This window comes from Hypanus sabinus, chromosome 7 (genome assembly GCF_030144855.1).
Source record: "Hypanus sabinus isolate sHypSab1 chromosome 7, sHypSab1.hap1, whole genome shotgun sequence".
NCBI lineage: Eukaryota > Metazoa > Chordata > Chondrichthyes > Myliobatiformes > Dasyatidae > Hypanus > Hypanus sabinus.
This window is the reverse complement of record NC_082712.1, coordinates 63,801,918-63,818,214: the sequence shown is the minus strand read 5'-3', so window position 1 is coordinate 63,818,214 and position 16,297 is coordinate 63,801,918. Positions and strand designations below refer to the sequence as shown.

At 39.9% G+C, this 16,297-nt stretch overlaps 1 protein-coding gene across 5 annotated transcripts in view; it reads left to right on the top strand.

The window, feature by feature from the left end:
- ptbp3 (polypyrimidine tract binding protein 3) overlaps positions 1-8,987 on the top strand; it is an 82,370-nt gene extending 73,383 nt beyond the window's left edge. For all 5 annotated transcript variants that reach the window (XM_059974837.1, XM_059974834.1, XM_059974833.1 and 2 more), the window contains one exon: positions 6,280-8,987. In XM_059974837.1, the coding sequence (XP_059830820.1) occupies positions 6,280-6,412 (133 nt within the window). In that variant the 3' untranslated portion in view covers positions 6,413-8,987. The remainder of the gene's footprint in view (positions 1-6,279) is intronic.
- Positions 8,988-16,297: the final 7,310 nt, after the last annotated feature.

The window sequence follows — 16,297 nt, the reverse complement described above, 5'->3', positions numbered from 1 at the left end:
TCAAGAATGAAAGAGCTGACAACCGATACTTCTCGACACCAAACTTACAAAGTTTGATGCGAAGAGATGCAGAGGTCGAATCCAGGACGGCAAATTCCATGAGAAACGTACGCTCTCAGTCATATAGGCGCCAACGTACTTCTCCAGCCCGCATGCCGCTTACAGCCGATCCCACGATGCAGTATTTAGCACGACGGGATCTCGTCACTTCGGGACTGTACCAGTTTGACGATAAACCTGAAAATTACCGTGCATGGTACTCCACATTCACCAACGCGATCGACGGAGTCCAGCTCAGTGCAACCCAAAGGTTGGACCTTATGGCGAAATGGCTGGGAAAAGAATCACGCGAACAGGTGAGACGCATACGTTCAGTGTACATCAACAAACCCGAGCTAGCTTTAAGCAAAGCGTGGGAGGGCTATGGGGTCCCCGAAGTTATTGAAGCGGCGCTATATCGACGTCTGGAAAACTTTCCTAAGGTGTCAGCCAAAGATCACATTAAGTTAAGAGAATTCGGAGATTTACTCATGGAGATCCAAGGCGCCAAAGAAGATGGCTACTCAGCTGGTCTAGTATACCTAGATACTCCATCCGGGATTAGACAAGTCGTGGACAAACTTCCTTTTGGGCTGCAGGACAGGTGGCTGTCCGTTGCTTTAGATTACAAGGAAGAGCACGATGATCGATTTCTTCCCTTTGAGCTCCTCACTAGGTTTGTGTGCAGGGAGGCGAAGAAGCGAAACGACCCTAGCCTCGCGGGTCCAGGAAGCAGTACGATTTACACCAAGCAAGGTAGATCCTCTTCAAATGTTTTCAACATTGATGAACTCGTGTCAGTGCTCAAGACCGAAACCCTTGCAACTAACAACGACCCTAGCAAGTATTGTCTGTTGCATAACAAACCTCACCCCCTCAAAGGATGCAGAATGTTTAGGGAAAAACCCCTTGCAGAGAGGACGGCCATTCTCAAGGAGAAAATAATATGTTTTAGATGCTGTTCCTCAACCTCTCACCTCGCTAGAGAGTGTACGATCGCCGTGAAATGTTCGGAATGTGATAGCCCAGATCACGTCGGGGCCATGCATCCCGACCTGTCACCGCAAACCGACGATGCTCCTTCACCCCCACAACAGGACGGCGGGGAGGGAGAGGCTCACCCCAGGACAACAATTGTCAGCTCGAACTGTACAGAAGTTTGCGGTCAAGCTCAGTCAAGCCGTTCTTGTTCCAAGATCTACCTCACTAAGGTGTACCCTAAAGGAGCCAAAGACAAGGCCATCAAAGCCTATGTGATTCTGGATGATCAGAGCAATCGCTCACTAGTCAGTCCAGAGTTCTTTAAATTGTTCAACATTGAGAGTGAGCAGTTCCCATACTACCTCAAAACTTGCTCAGGCAACATGGAAACCCAAGGAAGGAAGGCAGAAGGCATCCAGATCGAGTCCCTGGATGGTAAAGTCGTCATCTGTCTCCCTCCGCTCTTAGAGTACGATGGAATCATGAATAACCGCACTGAGATCCCGACACCAAGTGCGGCGCTACACCAGCCACATCTCCACCACATCGCCAAACACATCCCAGAACTGGATCCAAAAGCGGAAATACTCCTGCTATTAGGAAGAGATGTAATCCGGGTACACAAGGTTAGGCAGCAGGTCAATGGACCACACGACGCCCCCTTTGCGCAACGCTTGGATCTAGGCTGGGTGGTGATAGGAGGGGTGTGCCCCGGAGACGTGCACAAACCGATGGTTAACATACTCAAGACCAATGTGCTAGAGAGTGGCCGCCATTCAATCTTTCAACCCTGCCCGAGTGTTCCGTGCATTAAGGAAGCACAACAAGACGTTAACAAGCGTAAAGTAACCGACGAGACGCTAGGTCAGTCTGTTATCGTTCAAATCGAGCACGGAAATAAACTTGCACAATCAGCTCAAGATGCCATTTCTTTAAAAACAAAGGACACCAAGGTCTTCAGAGATGAAGCAAATAATGAGGTTGCCCCATTGCCTTTCAGAGAACCGCGCCAGCGCTCACCAGATAACAAAGAGCAGGCAGTCAAACGGTTCACGTCCTTACGGAAAACACGGAAAAGGAAACCTGAGATGCAGCAACGCACCCGATTGACCCACGAGGTACTGTGCACCCTAATGGCAGAGGTCACAGCCATTATAAACGCACAACCACTCCTACCTGTGTCTTCTGACCCAGAAAACCCCTTCATACTTTCGCCATCAATGCTCCTTACGCAGAAGGCAGGAGCTCCCCCTCCACCACGAGGCTTCTCAGACGAGGATTTGTACACAAAGCAATGGAGACAAGTCCAGGCTCTGGCAAATCAGCTCTGGTCTCGCTGGAGACAAAAATATCTACCCTTGTTGCAACAGAGACAAAAGTGGACAGAACCCCGCAGGAATCTTCAAGTTGGAGACTTAGACCTGCTCAGGGACAAGCAAATCGCCCGCAACAGCTGGCCAATGGCCAGAATCACTGCTACATTCCCTAGCGGGGATGGACATGTCAGGAAGATTGAATTGAAGACTACCGACCAAGGCGATGTGAAAATTTACCGAAGGCCAGTTACAGAAGTTATTCTACTTCTACCTAATGACTGATTAAGAGACTAAGTTTTGTACTCTGTTCATTATGACCTTACGAAGGTCAAGCGGGGAGTGTGCTGTCTTTACGACAGTTATTTAGTTTATAATATTTTTGCTTAGTAATTCATTCGATAGTATTTTCTAGTTAGAATTAGAAGTGTTTAAAGTATATTCATTGCATGTAAAATATATCGGCATGCGATGACGTCACATCCGGTTTCGCCGCGTCTTGTGGGAAAGTACCGGTTTGAAATTAACGCGAGGGTGGGGGCTCACCACGAGGCACACCTGAGCAGAAGTTGTTTTGCAGGCATGAGAAATCACAGTGAGAGCAACGCTTTTTCACCATATGTTAATGTGAAGAGTGAACAGTAAATGGTTAATCTTACTGCGATCTGGTTTCATTGACTGTGGTTTATCTCGACGTTGAATTCAGCGTTATTAGTACACGCGAAGGAGAACGTTACAACAATATCTATGGAGAGAGAAACAGCCCATTCATGGTTCAGTTTACAGTATTTAACTGCTGGGATGTTTTGTTCCATGATATCTTGATCAGATTGAATGAATTAAAGTGACTGAAGAGAGGCTTCTGTGAATGATTTGAAGAAGAATCTAAGGTAGATCATCCATGCACTTTTGCACCTGAGCATAACCATAAAATGATTTGGAAAAGACCGACTGATTTGCAAATTTTTTTCTGTGCTTGCTTTAGAGGTGATGCAGAGAAGATTTACAGGGTTGTTTGCTCAAATAGAGGGTTAATATCTGAGTAGAGGTTGAACAGATTGATACAATTTATACTCACTAGGACTTAGAGGAATGAGGGAGTGATTTCATTGAAACGTAAGATTGTGAGCAAGGATAGACTAAATGGAAGCTGAGATGTTTTCTCTTTAATTAGAACACAGTTTCCTGGTAAGAGACTGGCCATCAAAAGGAACAGGAACCATAGTCCCTTTTGGTCCTTGGAGTATCTTCTGCTGTTTGTCAAATTCATAATCTATGTTGCCACAGATAGAGCAATGCCCCTATCCTTATTTCATATTACTGTTGAGATATGTATCAAACTCTATTTTGAATTAACATAATGACTGAGCCTCCAGATTAGAGAATTCACACAGTTCGCCACCTTCTATATGATCTTTTTAAAAATCTGTCCTAAATGATCTTCCTATTTTGTATTGGAGACATCTCAGCCGGGGAAAATATTTGCACTGTGGTCGGCCTAATAATTGCAAAATTCTTAAAAAGATTGTGGCTAAGATCTCATTTCTTCCTAACTCTCCTCAACTCCCAATCCCTATCCTAATCCCTAGAGAATATTAGCTGGGTCTTAATTTCTCTGAACCAGATTAGTGAATTATTGTTGCAGTTCTTGGATGACAAGTATATCCTTTTAAGGTCAGACCTGTACATAATATGTATATACAGTGGATTCCAGTTAATTGGGCCATCGGTTATGCAGGGCACCCACTTATTTAGGACAACTTTTTTTTAAAACAAAAACACAAAATGATAGAGAAAATGGTGGCATTCACTTTGTGCATTTACAACATGATGCTACTTAATTGGGGCAGCAGGATGTTGCCAAACATTTTCTAACTCGTGTCAGTTGTGTACACTTGTGTGACCTTTAGACACTACAGCATGCTTAGAGTAAAACAGTTTATAATAGTGCCAGTTATGTATGCTTGGTTTCAAAACACAGTGGTATTTGTCACTGATTGTTGGTGAGGAATGAGCAATAAGAATTCAGAACCGTTTTATTCACTGCAGTTTCGAGCATTCAGTTTTAGAGATGCCATAAATGGCCAGGGGTAAAAATGAAACTATTTTGCTACTTCAAGTTAGGAACTACAAGGAGTTTGAAGATACTGGCAATCAATCTTGAATGTTACAAAGGAAATGTAGATTTGGAGGATACGAAAGTATGAAGGCTGTGCATTGTCTACACTAGGTGTCAGCTGTTTTGTTCATTTACAGTCAATCAAAAGAACCTGGCAGTGTACACTGAATGAATTAATCTGTCAACAATTACTTTAGGAACCGATATAGCTTTATAGTACTCTGGTGGTAAGGTGTATGGAGTGTCAAAGGAGGGATACCACTTGGGCAAAGGGGCTTGTCCATTCTGGGGAGCTCATTTGCTCTAGTCCCTGCCCCCCCCAGACACTCAACTCTCACCTGTGGCTCCAGGTAATTAGCTGCATGTGACAGCGTCCACACCCAGTACACTGCTTCAGCTGGTGAGCCTCATTCATACATCGGTAATATATGGACATGCCTGTCACACATGGTCACCTCTGGTGGTCTGAGCAGATGAGATGAACAGTGAAATTGAAAGGCCAGGAAGGTGGTTCTGCAACACATGATGTGGTGTGGAAGAAATCATGGTCATCTACTACAACCAAGAACATGCCCAGTTTGTGACAGCTGCTAGTGCCACTGGACCTGGACCTGAGAGGGTGAAACTGCAGTGGCTTTTCCATTTTTAAAACACGCTTGCGCAGGTCACTTGTTACTATTGGACCTGAAGGGCAAACAACATCAGAGGCATAGGTATAATGCTCTAATTCTGTATTTCATTTAAATGTGTAATTTGTTACTCTGGTAAATGATAGTCTTTTTAAAAAAACAATTTCCATGAAATTTTGGCTAATTGGGGCAGTCGCTTAATTGGTTCAAAATGTTCTGGTCCCCATGTATTCCAATTAACTCGAATCCACCAGGTGGAAGTGATCTTTTGTTTACTCTTCTATTCAAATCTCATAATATAGATCAGCATAACAGTTGACTGTCCAATTGTTTTGTTTCCTTTTGGTGTATTGTGTGCAAGAACTCAGAACTCAGCATCAATATTGTCTACTTTTACTGCTTTTAAAAACGCATGGCTTTCCTGTTTTATGCATATTATTTTATCTACCTTGCCCACTCACTCAGCCTAAATCCATTTTAAAACATCCTCCTTACCTTATCACATCTAATTTTCCAAATGGCTTTTTTTTTCAAACTCCAAAATCACCAGAAGAGAGAATCACAAGATGTTTTTCAAATTTGTCAGTTAAAAAAAAATACATCCCAATTTTTTGGCATGCAATAATTTGAGTCCAATGCTTAAGGATTTATTTCTCAGTACTCTGAAGTTGCTTATTAATACTTTGCAAATATTTATTGGACCATTAACTATTAGAATGGATTTTGGTTATTGAGGATACTTGGGAACCAGTACATTTTGGCCCATTTAAGCGCCTGCCCAATTTACCAAAGTTTCATGGAAATAGTGAAAAAGGTATATTTTAAAAAAAAGTTTAACTGAGTTAACAAATTGTGTATTTAAATGCAATACAAAACATTAGAACATTACCAATATTGCTTCTGTACTATAAAACTGTAATAATTCCTAATAGTTATTGATGGAGAAATTCATCCAGTATGTTGCTCTTCCCTTGATTGATGGTAGATGGCTTTTAATTTGATTTTTTTTGGCGAGTATCAAATCTTTTCCATGGCATCTTGGCAAAGGTTTGAAACTTTTTAATGTCAAATTAAAAAACATTGTAGGAAGTTATTTGCTAGACCTCTTGGCCAAAGATTGAGCATTGACATATAGAATCCTACCCTTTAAGAAACTGTAAATGTCTCTCTCATTTGAATTATTTTCTTTGTTTTGCAGGAAAGACCGTAAGATGGCCCTTATCCAGTTAGACAGTCTTGAAGAAGCAATCCAGGCCCTCATTGACCTTCATAATCATGACCTTGGAGAAAATCACCATCTCAGAGTGTCCTTTTCTAAATCCACAATTTAATAATTCTTTTCACTATAGACTGGGGACCACACAGGTGGTAAGATAGCATTCAGACAGAGACTGAAAACCAATGACCAACCATGCCTGCAAGAGATGTTTAGATTAATGATTTAAGTGGGACACAAAAAGTGGAGTTTCTCATCTTGAGTGACTTTCCTTTTATCTATCTGTTGACTTCAATTTATACCAGTTTTCTTTAATTTTTTTCCATAAGTGCAGGTTTGTTGCAAGCAATCAGCAGCCATACATGTTTATTCACCTGTTAGTGGCTGGTTTAGTGATTGAGAATTTTTTTTCCAGAAGTTTACAATCTTGGGAAAGGGGAAAAAATCAGGTTTGATCTACATGATTGTCACACTTTAAAAACAAATATTTTAGTAATTTTCTTGGCAGGGGGAGATTAAACATCATGGGTTTTCATACCACTGAAGTTATGAAAAAATCAATTATTTACTGTGTACTTGTTTAATTATCATGTGCCTTATTATCCGTTTACCAATTAGATTAGAAGCTTTTTTCTGCATTTTCTTCAGTATATTATGGATTCTTTTAAAAGGGACCTTTTGTCATTGTAGTTTTAGGTAATTTTCTTTACACATTTGGCGATGTTGGAAAATCTGCTACATGCTTAGATTTGAATTACAATTTAGTACACAGATGGGAATAACAAATTTTCTTCCTCATCAGGCAGACTGCTGATCCATGTTGTTTCCATCCCAGTCAAGGGCTGCAGATGTGCTACAACAAAGCTTCTGCAGGAGGCATAATTGAATAAGTTTAACCAGTTGAAAATGCCTGAATATTTTTTTTTGCTTTCCTTTCCCTTGATCTACAAGATGCAAATAGCTTCATTATCTTATCTGTGTGCTAAACTTTTTTATGATATCTTTGAATATTTCATTTATTTCGAACTGTAGCTGTTAAGTTTAAGAATGTTAAATGTTGGCTTTTGTTTTGAGGGAATTTTTGGCTTTTGAATGTTTCAGTGTAGGTACTTTAAGTCCTCTCTGAACATGTGTTTTTTTTAATGTGATTTTGTTAGACTCTAGCTAAATATCCAGCAATTTGCATTAGGCTTTTGTTTTATTGAATGATCGCTGGACTAACTGCAAGTCTAGAAAACATCTTTAACTCTTCCATTCTGAAAGAATACTTCAGAGCTACACAGACATTGCAAAGCTGCAACTAAACCATGGTTAGAACTATTGATTTATTAAATACAAGACTTTTTAGTCCCATTCAAGTGGAATTCTGAAGGAGTACACACTTGACAGAAAAGAAGAAAATAGTGAATGATTCACTAAAATAGGGAATACAAGCTTTTATTTCAGGGTTTCAGAGAGAAAAAAGGACCAAAGTTTATGTGCCTTCAATAGTCAGTTTATTTTCTGTTCCCTCCCATTTAACTTTTTGTCTTTAAAGCTAAAATAGAAATGTGAATGTAGTTTCAAATATAAAAGGAGGCAGAATGAGAGAAATAGAATAATTTGTTTTTCCTTTGCAAAGAGGTGTTTAGTTTGCACCAGGCTTGAAAGAGAGAACACTAAAGGTCACTAACTTGTACTAAATTGGATTTTTTTCAGCACTGTCATGCTGAGCATTGAACCACTTCATAAAAGAAGTGTCTTAAAAGAATTTTCCAGAATTGCATAGTAATTTCTTCACCAACAAATTTGGTGCCCTGAGCCAGAAATCTACCAAAGTTGCAATTCTGTTTTCACCATTCCCTACTTCAGTCTAAAGGGTGCTGCATTATGCCTTTGTTCTTAAATACTGAACAATAGTGTAGCATTCATAACAGTGAAAGACTTGTACTCTGTGCTGAATTAATTAACATGGGCTCATCCTCAATGTGAGTTGCACCATTGTCTAAGTGCTGGTGAAATTTCCATTAAGAGAGTTAATAGACTGACACAGTGAGGTGTCACCTTCTCTTCTTCCCCCCCCCCCCCCCCCCATTTAAAAACTTACCATTGTATGACACAGAATAGGGAGATATATGCAGTTGGTATCCCAGATTTGTGATGTACTCTAGGTCAATATCAGACATGTAAATGCATACATTCAGTCATGGGGGTTTTTTCAGCACCCTGTATGACTAGGTTTGAGACCTGCAGTTTTGTTTGTAGAATGTCATTGGAATGCTTCTACCTGAGTAGTTGAAAAAAGGTTGAAGCATTTTCTGTGAAATATTTAAACTCTTTCAAGCTGCTTCCCTTATGACATTCAGTCATCAGCAGGTATATAGGCTTTCCTCCCTGTTCCTTCATGTACTTGATCTGTTCTTAAAATTCCTGCCTTTTTGAGTTTGTAAGAATGTTCAGCAGACAAAGTGAAAATGCTGTAAATATTTAAACAACTTTTTTTTAAATGAGGTTTTTGGGAACAAGTAAAAGTACAAACTGGTTTTTATATGAAAACATTGATTGTCTTGTATATTTTGATAAGCAACAGTACCAGGTTTCATTTGTAAAGCAGTTTGTGTCAAAAGTGGAAGAAACAAAATGGATTCCATTTCTGTTGAGATTTGTTTTTAATGCACAGATAATGAAATATTAAAAATAATATTTTCTAATTGTTTATTGCATGTGTCTGTGTAAAGTGTTCCATTTCTTTCGTTGTGTACACTTGTATGGCCTTGATGATCTTTCTTCTAATTGTAGCATGCTTTCAATAAATGTCATGACACCTCTTTGATCTTCCTGCCTCTTTGTCTAACGCTTTTAAATTCCTTTTTTTCTTTTATTCTAAATCAGAGGTTCCCAAACTGGGGAAGTGTGGGGAGGATGTGAGGGAGATGGTATGCACTGAAATTTGTATATCCACACATTAGATCATTTGCAGTTCTTTTTCATTGGAGCTAAGGCTGACCTTGGAACTGCAGATTCTGCTAAGTTAACTGTACTCTTGTGATAGTAGAGAGATGAATGTGGTAGGTCTCAGAGCATGTTCTCCTATATAGTCAAGGAGGCCTTGTTAATTGGCTTTGTCTGTGAAACTGCAGCCCATTTGGTCTTTCACTGTTTGCATTACATTTATCAGAATCCAAGTCTTCTGCAGAAGGGACAATCTGCAATGACAATGCATATAATTGATGTAACCATCTTGATTTCAGTACTTGCATTTTAACATTCAAACACAAGTTTTGTGCAGTGAATCTGATGAACTCCAGAAAAATACTCTGCAGCTAGAATGCCATAAAAGACAGACTTGGCATCCAAGCAAAATTTGATTTGTAGGAGGGGAAGTAGGGAGATTGAAGTAACACATTTCAAGAGGAGCCTTATTTTTATTAAAAGTTTGGAAACCTCTGCTCGAGATCTAATTAATGATTTTTTTTGTATCTTTCTCAATACAATCTTTCCTGCTGAAGTACTCTTAAACATCTTATGCACGAATGTGGCATTGTTTTGCCCTTTACAGCTGTACTGTTTGCTTTGTGCCATTCTGTTGAGCCCCATCCTATCAGATGATATTGGGAGAAGAATGGTGTTAGGGTTGGCTGCAGGGCAAAATGGGAATCTTCAAAAAGAAAAGTCCATCTCATTTGTTTTGTTAGTGCATTGTAAACAAGCGCATGTGTGCACAATGCATAACAAATGGTTAGAAAAATTAAGTTTTGCTTTGTTGCAGGATTATTGAGCCTTGTTATCTTGCTTCATTAACCAGCTGTTCCTGATTATTTTGTTTCATATCCCTTGTTTTCTCAACATAAACAACTTTTAGTTGTGGCATGTGCTTAGAGAGTGTTACTGTGAAAGTATCACTGGATAGATGCATGGTCATTCAGTAGTTTTGTTAATGGATTCCTCTGATGGTTTGACAAAACCTGTAAATACCCTAGCATAAATAATGCTGAGGCAGTTTGAGTTTACATTGGTTTGAATTACAACAAACTATCATTTTTTAAAATGATGAAGGGTGTTCTATTTTTAAACCAGTTGCCTATTTCTTCAAGGGAAGAAATCCAATCTACTTTTTGCTTACATGTGAGTAACTGGGTGACAAGAGTTCCTTTCTCACATAGTCTAACAAGCAATCTAATTTGTCAATACCAATACTTCAAGTAGGTGCAATGCTACAATAGAGTCAACTACTTAATAAGTACCATCCACTCATTGCGATCTGTGTACTCAGAACGTTAACCACATCATCAGTTTCAAATTTTACGATGGGAATATCCATATTCAGTTGATGTACCATACACTATCTTCTCACCAGTTTTCAAGACAGTCATAGATTTTCAGGATTTGTATTACAAATATATTAGTAGCTGGAGAGATGAGAGCCACACTTGGACGTTGTGTAGTTTGTAAAATGAGGCCATTCAGGCAAACAAGATTTGGTCTTCAAACTGCTTCCATTAAATGAATTGATGGCATGTAAAGTCAGTTTTCAAATTGTGCAATGTGGCACATAGCTAGTAATACAGAATTTTTGGTGCCACACTCAAAATTTTGACATTTGACACATCAAGAAACATGCATATTTATACAGAAAAGGTATTAGGCACTTTACCACAATGCCATTTAATGCCTTCAGAACATTTAAGTTCAATTGGCAGTGTTTTGGGTACATTGAAGAAGGGCATCCCAGCATTGTCATCTGAGTGAAGTCCATGCTGAGATCCCTGATTAAATAAAACACGATATCACTGACAAATATTGCTAGTGATGTTTACTGTGAAAATGAATGCAAAAACATCTAAAGAATTGAAAGCTATGTATGAGCTTATTCCTAGATTTAAAAAGAAACTTGTATTTCTATGCATTTGTATCAAAAAAAATTGTGAGGTGACTTTTAATTTGCTGCTTTTGAAGAATACTCCAGAGTAGTTCTGATTTGTCTCATGCCACCAGGATGAAATGAAGAAAATTTAACTAGTAAAACTTATTTTTAGAGGAATTAAGTGGTTTTTAAAATGGAGACACTAATTATTGAAATTAGTAAATCGAGTTGGTTAACATGCTAATAATGAGACCCTATTAAATAAGCTATGTTATTTGGATTGTTAATTAAACTGTGCTGGAATTAGCAATGTAAAACGAAAACATTATGCTTCACTAATCCCCTTATGGGGGGGAGGGGGGAGTGGAGTCTGATGGCTTAGCCTGGTCAGGCCTTTGTTGCCATAGTAATATAATTGATTTCAAATTGTACCCTGAATTTCCTAACAGGCAACTTGGTTACATAAAAACACCTCTGTCAAAACTAAGGAATAAAGACCAATTCAGCATTTAGCATTACCTTATGCAACATGTTGGCACATGGCAGAGTCACACACAGACCAATTTTCAGGTAAAGCCAGTAAGTTTTTTTGGTTACTTCAAACATGGGCAGGTAGGTGGTTAACTACAAGTTTTGTGTTTTAAACCTAAGTAATAGGGGCAGGAGTATGCCATCTTGCCTGTCGAGCCTATTCTGCCATTGAATAAGATCATAACTAATCTAGCCATTGGCTCATCTCCACCTACCTGCCATTATCCCTAATTCCCCTCCTATGCAAAAATATCCAACCTTGTCTTGCCTCCATTTACTGAGTTAACCTCCAGTACTTCATTGGGGAGAGAATTCCACAGATTCACTAATTTCCTCATCTCCGTCCTAAATTTACTCCCCCAATCTTGAGATGGCGTCCCCCATTTCCAGTGTCAGCTACCAGTGGAAACAACTTTCTTGCCTCTATTTTGCTTATCCCTTTCATAATTCTATGTTTCTATAAGATCTCTCATCCTCCTGAACTACAGTCACAGACAACTCAATCTCTCCTCAGTCTAACCCCCCAATCTCTGGAATCAACCTGGTGAACTTCCTCTGCAACACCTCCCAAAGCCAGTATATCCTTCCTCAAGTAAGAAGACTGTAACTGCACGTAGTACTCCAGATGTGGCCTCATCAGTACTCTGTACAGTTGCAGCATAACCTCCCCGCTCTTAAATTCAATCCCTCTAGTAATGAAGGCCAACATCTGATTTACTTTCTTGGTAGCCTGCTACACCTGTAAATCAACTTTTTGTGATTCATACACAAACACTCCCAAGTCCCTCTGCACAGCAGCATGCTGCAATACTTCACTATTTAAATAATAATCTGCTCTTCCATTTTTCTTTCCCAAGTGGATGACCTCACATCTACCAACATTGTATTCCATCTGCCAGACCTTTGCCGACTTATTTAACCTATCTACATTCCTCTACAGCTTTTCCATATATTCTGCACAATTTACTTTTCCACTCAATTTAGTATAATCAACAAACTTAGATACTCTGCACTTGGTTCCATCTTCCAGCATGTCAATGTATATCATGAACAGTTGGGGGCCCTGCACCGACCTCTGCAGCAACGCTGCTCACCACTGATTGCCAACCAGTTTCCCAGCTTTCTGCTATCCATGCTAATCCATAATGACAAGATATACAAGTTATCTTAAAGGAGGTAAATAAAAACAGACTGTCTTATAGGCTATTATCTGGGAACATGGGGACTCTTGGGTGCCAGGAAGCTTCATATGTAGGACATTTGTTTTACTGTTTGGATTTGAGTTCAAATAGCCAAATCACAGTTGCAAATTATGGAGGATAGCACAAAGAGAGGCAGCAAAGGAATTGTTATTAGTAATGTCAATGCATAGAATGGGAATGTTGCTGACATCTGTTATCCAGCCTTATTGCTCCCTAGCTTACAGGAACAATAATCAGGAATCTCATTCAAGGCCAGTCTTGCAAGGGTAGTGAGATTTATGGAGGAAAAATTAATTTAAATTTGTGTTTTGGGACCAAGTGTTCAGAAATACTAAACTACAAGTTTAACTAACAGAAGTATATTCCCTGGCATTATATTCTAAGAAAACAAAATTACTGAGTTGGGATACCACACGCAAAGTGTTGGCCTTAAGTTGTGGTTGCCACACAACAGTACAAATTTGCTAGTGGGAGATGATCAGAAGAGTTTCCACCTGGATGCAATTACAAGAGGAGATTGGGTAGGCTGGCTTTATTCTCACTGGTAAAGGGGGTTGAGAACTTAATAAAGTCTGAACAGCATAAATAGGATAGAATTTTTTTGCCCCTGTGTCAGAGGCATTGGTTTAATGAGAGAAATTTGCAGTGAACATGAGGGGGAAGATTTTCTACAGAAGGTGATGAAAATCTGGATTGGGGTCAATGTCCTCATGGGGATGTTTAGTCATGTGGTTGGCAAGCATTTAAAATCCACTGAAGCGATTGGTACCAATGTTTTAACATTTTAGAAAAAAAAAGCAAGGCATTCAAAGGGGTAACAATGCTGGATAGTACTAGAGAAGAAAATAGTACCATACTAGATAAGAATAGATTAGAAGAAACTATGTGGAATTTCATGATGTACCTATAAATGCACAGTGCTTAATGGTAGGCAGGAACAAAGTGTTCTGTTGAACCATGTGATAACAAAACAAATTGGCTGAATTTTTTTGAGGGAAGTTCAGAAAAGAGAAGGTAGTGGAGTTCATTTCCTTCTCGCTGTTGTGGGAAAGAACATTTAGATGGCACTAAGACGTACTGAGTACGTTAATTGGTCATTGTAAAATGTCCTGTGATTATGTTAGGGTTAATCGGGGTTGTGAGTTGCTAGGGAGGCGTGGCTCAAAGGCCGGAAGGACATACTCCGTGCTGTATCGGAAAATAAAATAAAGGTTCCATCATTATACTTCCTCTCATTATTCAGATATCTATAGAAGTGCAAATTTGAGATGTGCAAGAACTAGCAATCTGGTATTGGAGAGGCTATCCATCTGATGTGAGGGAAAACATGAGAGCATAGAACACTACAACACACGATGTGTAGACCTTTCAGCCTACTCTAAAATCAATCCAACTCCTCTACATAAGCCTTCATCTTTCTATCATCCATGTGCCTATTTAAGAATTACTTAAATGCCCATAATTAAACTGCCTGTACCAGCACCCCAGGCAGGTAGAGCTTATCAGCTTTGGATAGCAGCCTGCCTCGTAGAAGGAAAACTCTGATTTTAAATCTCTGCTGCTTTGCGACCAATCCAGCCATGGAAAAGGCTTTGGGAGTAAACCCCGCGGAAGAAATCCAGAGCCGGGGTCCCTAAGGCCGTTTGATGTTTATAACTTCACTCGGGCAGCTCCTGCGACGACACTGGTGTCAAGCTATATCAGCGCTTGCCCTTCCCTTGGACTACATCAATGACGTGGAGAGGGGGAACCCACTATGTGGGCAACAGCCGGTTCTTCAAATCTTTAGCCCTGTAGAGGACACAGTCCACCACATGCACAAACCCTGGATCCCCTGGGATCGACAGCTGCCTACTACCACCCCAGCTAGGGCATTCCAGGTACCCACCACTTGCTGTGCAAAGACATACCCCCATCCCCTCGTACTTTCCTCCAATATCTTAAACTTAGTCATAGTACAAGGAATAATGTACTGAAGAATTCTTGAAAAGTGATTACAAAACGTTCCTTAACCAGTTTTTTTTCTCAGTCTACCTAGGACTATGGCATTGCTGGATCTGGTGCTGAAGCATGAGATGGGCATCATGTTTTAAGGTTTCAATGGAGAACACTTGGGTAAAAGTTGGTTATTTTATGAAGTCCTAGATGCCTCTTCTCCATTGGAAAAAGAAAATATTGGTAATATAAGAGGATATATTGCCAAGATAGAATGAAACTATTTGCAAAAAAAAACTAATGGAACAATATAATCTTTTGGGAGATGTTTCAAAGCAAAGGTTGATAGGTTCTTGATTAGTCAGGGCGTCAAAGTTTACTGGGAGAAGGCCGCAGAGGATAATAAATCAGCCAGGATGGAATGGCAGAGCAGACTCGATGGGCCAAATGGTCTAATTCTGCTCCTATGTTCTATTGTTTCATCTGCAGGCTATATATGTTCCTATATGAAGAAAAGGTAACAGAGACTCGAATGGTGAGAGATGAATTTAATGAAGTGGGAAGAGAGAGAGGGAGACTTGACACGTTAGGTGAATTATTCAAACAGGAGCCAAGCTTAATAGGTTGGAAGAGAAGAGTAAAGAAGTCTGGTAAAGGGGGCAATATCGGAATATAATGGGAGTTAGCAAACCAGTAGAAATTGTTCTGGATGTAAGGTACCTACTTGGCACCAAGGAGGCAACACTCGAACACTTAAGTACTTCGGTGTTGCCAAAGAAGTGGATGGAGATATCGTAAAGATGATGGCTGGGAGGAAACTGACGAGCAATAAAACTTAGTGCTTAGCGGCAAGTCCCTTACTTTGGATTACTGGTAGAATGTGGATTTTCTAAAGAATTAGAGGGAGTGTTTAAAAATTAACAAGAGGAGGGCTGTGTGTTGGGTAATGAGCCTGGCCAGGTGACTGACCTGTCAGTGGGTGAGTAGTTTGGAAACAATGACCACAACTCCTTAACTTCCAGGACAGCTACAGATAAGAATGAGCACCATCCTTGTGGGAGAGCTTTAAATTGGAGCAGAGCAAATTACAAGGGCATTAGACAAACTAAGGAGTGTTAGGCAAGTCCACATCAGTCATACAGAGGGTGTTTAGAGATCTATTGCACAGAGTACAAGAAAGTTATGTTCCTGTTAGAAGGACAGATGGGGATGGAAGGATGAGAACCTTGGATGTCCATAGACGTGATGTATTTAATTAAGACAAAAAAGGAAAGAAGTATGTAAAGCTTCAGAAGCTGGGATCAAATGAAGCACATGAGTAAAAGAAAACCAGAAAATAACTAAAGGAGGGAATTAGGAAGCCAGGAGCGGCCATGAAAAGTCACTGCCATGTAGGATTAAGGTGAATCCCAAGGCAGTCAATACATACATGAAGGGCAAGAGGATGACTAAGGAGAGGGTGGGATCTCTCAAGGATAAAGGGGGGAGC